The sequence below is a fragment of the Hydra vulgaris genome, chromosome 06, assembly GCF_038396675.1.
Source record: "Hydra vulgaris chromosome 06, alternate assembly HydraT2T_AEP".
NCBI lineage: Eukaryota > Metazoa > Cnidaria > Hydrozoa > Anthoathecata > Hydridae > Hydra > Hydra vulgaris.
In genome coordinates, this window is record NC_088925.1 from 53,199,781 (window position 1) to 53,201,816 (window position 2,036).

The 2,036-nt window shown below is 32.2% G+C and overlaps 1 protein-coding gene across 1 annotated transcript; it reads right to left on the reverse strand.

Moving 5' to 3' along the window:
• On the reverse strand, positions 1-1,273 carry LOC136081499 (uncharacterized). Its single transcript, XM_065798820.1, has 3 exons — positions 861-1,273; positions 450-702; positions 1-240 (listed from the first exon to the last, which is right to left on the reverse strand). Exons 1-3 carry the CDS (start codon positions 1,271-1,273, stop codon positions 16-18), a joined length of 891 nt encoding a protein of 296 aa, XP_065654892.1. The 3' UTR covers positions 1-15.
• Between the last annotated feature and the right edge of the window lie 763 nt (positions 1,274-2,036).

The following is a 2,036-nucleotide window of genomic DNA, read 5'->3' on the forward strand; positions in this document are numbered from 1 at the left end:
CATCACACATAATTTCTACTCTGCTGCAGTAAGTTTCTCTAAGAATAATGATATGACTGTATTATAGTCTTCTTCGGATAATGAATAATCGCCACAACCACTGATTAGAAAAGGAGCATTTACTAAACAGATAATTTTATCAGTTTGGTTATTTATCTCCTCGGTAGTAACTGGCCAGCGAAAAGTATTCTTCTCTTGCCCGTTAATCATACAATTAACTCTGATCCCAGTTATAGATACCTAAAAGTATTAGCGCAACATTTAAAATAATATAATAAAGAGTTTATGATTTGTTTAATTTTGCTTACATTCAATAAAACTTGTAAAGTCTTATATAATGTCATTCTGAAATTATTTTTACATTTTATTTATATTCCTTTTATTTTAGAGCACTGTTTTGTAAAACAAAATAAAAACTTGAAACTAATATATACTTTGAATAATATTACCTCCACAATATATCCAATATTCCATTGTTTTTCATATGCAACAGCAACCCAATCATTCACTTTCCATACAAGACAAATTTCTTTTGCAAGATTAGCGATGTCTTCCTCATATTTATTATCATCTTCATTGTCTCCTGCCAGATTAAAGTCATCATTTTCGCCATAAACTTCTTTGTTATCGTTAACCTGACTATTTTCATTATTTTCTGTTGTCGGTTCTACCAGCTTACCTTTTCTTTTCAGGTTACTAAATCTATAACAATATCAATTGTACATATTTTTAAACATATGTAAACAAACACACAAAATTATAACTTTCACCTAAATTTTAATTTCATATTTGTAAAAGAACTATTTAACAGTCAGAAACATAATCTAATTTGCAAAAGTTTTAATAGCAACAATGCCTACCTTGAAAATAAAGATCTTATCTGTTGGCTAGTTACATATTGATCAGGCGGAAGTTCTCTCCTCAGCTGCATGTGAACCTGCTCAAGGCTCATTTTATTACCTGATTCTTCTCCACGAATAAAGTATTTATACAACAATTCTTTCTGCTGATTTGAAAATCTAAAAGAACTTCGAACTGGTAATGCCCAACCTTGCAATAGAAAAATGTTCATGCAATGTGGTTTGTCTTTTACGGAAGCACTGTTAGAGGATGAAGAAATTGGCATATTTAGTTGTGAAGTAATTTTCATCTTATGAACAAACGAGTTGCGAACTTTATCCAATGATTTTAATGATTTCGGAACTGTATGAAGACCGGATAGCATGTGTTCTTCTAACTCAGCATCGCTTTCAAATGATAAAGTACAATTCATTTCAGTGCAAAATCTTAATGAATATAATTGCCTGTCACTTCTTTTCTGTTTTTCTTTAAGTGACTTGTTACGCTTAATTGAATTATCTGTTTTGCTATTGGCAACAACAACTTAATCGAGGGTTGAATTTTAAGATTTCCATACTCTTGTTCAATTCCCTCACCGATATTGAAATAACGCCACATCTTCATACTTTTCTCACCAAACTCAAATGAGTGATAGTTGCTAATGTTCTTAATCTTTGGTCCAGTAACTACAGTTTTATCATTGCTAATTTGAGCAACTGCTACTTTTGCATCTTTAGCGCCAAAACTATAATGCATAGCCTTGTGTATATCTTCAGCAGTCAAAAGATTATTACCAGAGTCAACGTAACTCCTTAAAATTGTCTTTACAACTGCACTCTCCCTGTCACATTGATCTTTTCCACAACAGGGTTCATTATAATCATATCTCAGCAACTTTATATCTCTCTCTTTGCATACATTGTAGATTGCTTCAGCTGAAAGATTTCCCTGATAGCAGCCGGCATTATCAGATTTGGTAAACATTTTCTTGATATGCGGTTGATCAATTCTGAATTGGTCTAAAACTGCAGTGGCTAACGAAACAACATCACCTATTCCCTGATCACACCTATACATTGAAGTAAAGTAAACACGTTTGAATAACTTTCCTGCTATTTTTATGAAGAATATATCCACATGTAAACTCATTCCTTTCTTGCCAAAATACTCTCTTTGGCCCTCTCTGTATCAAACCG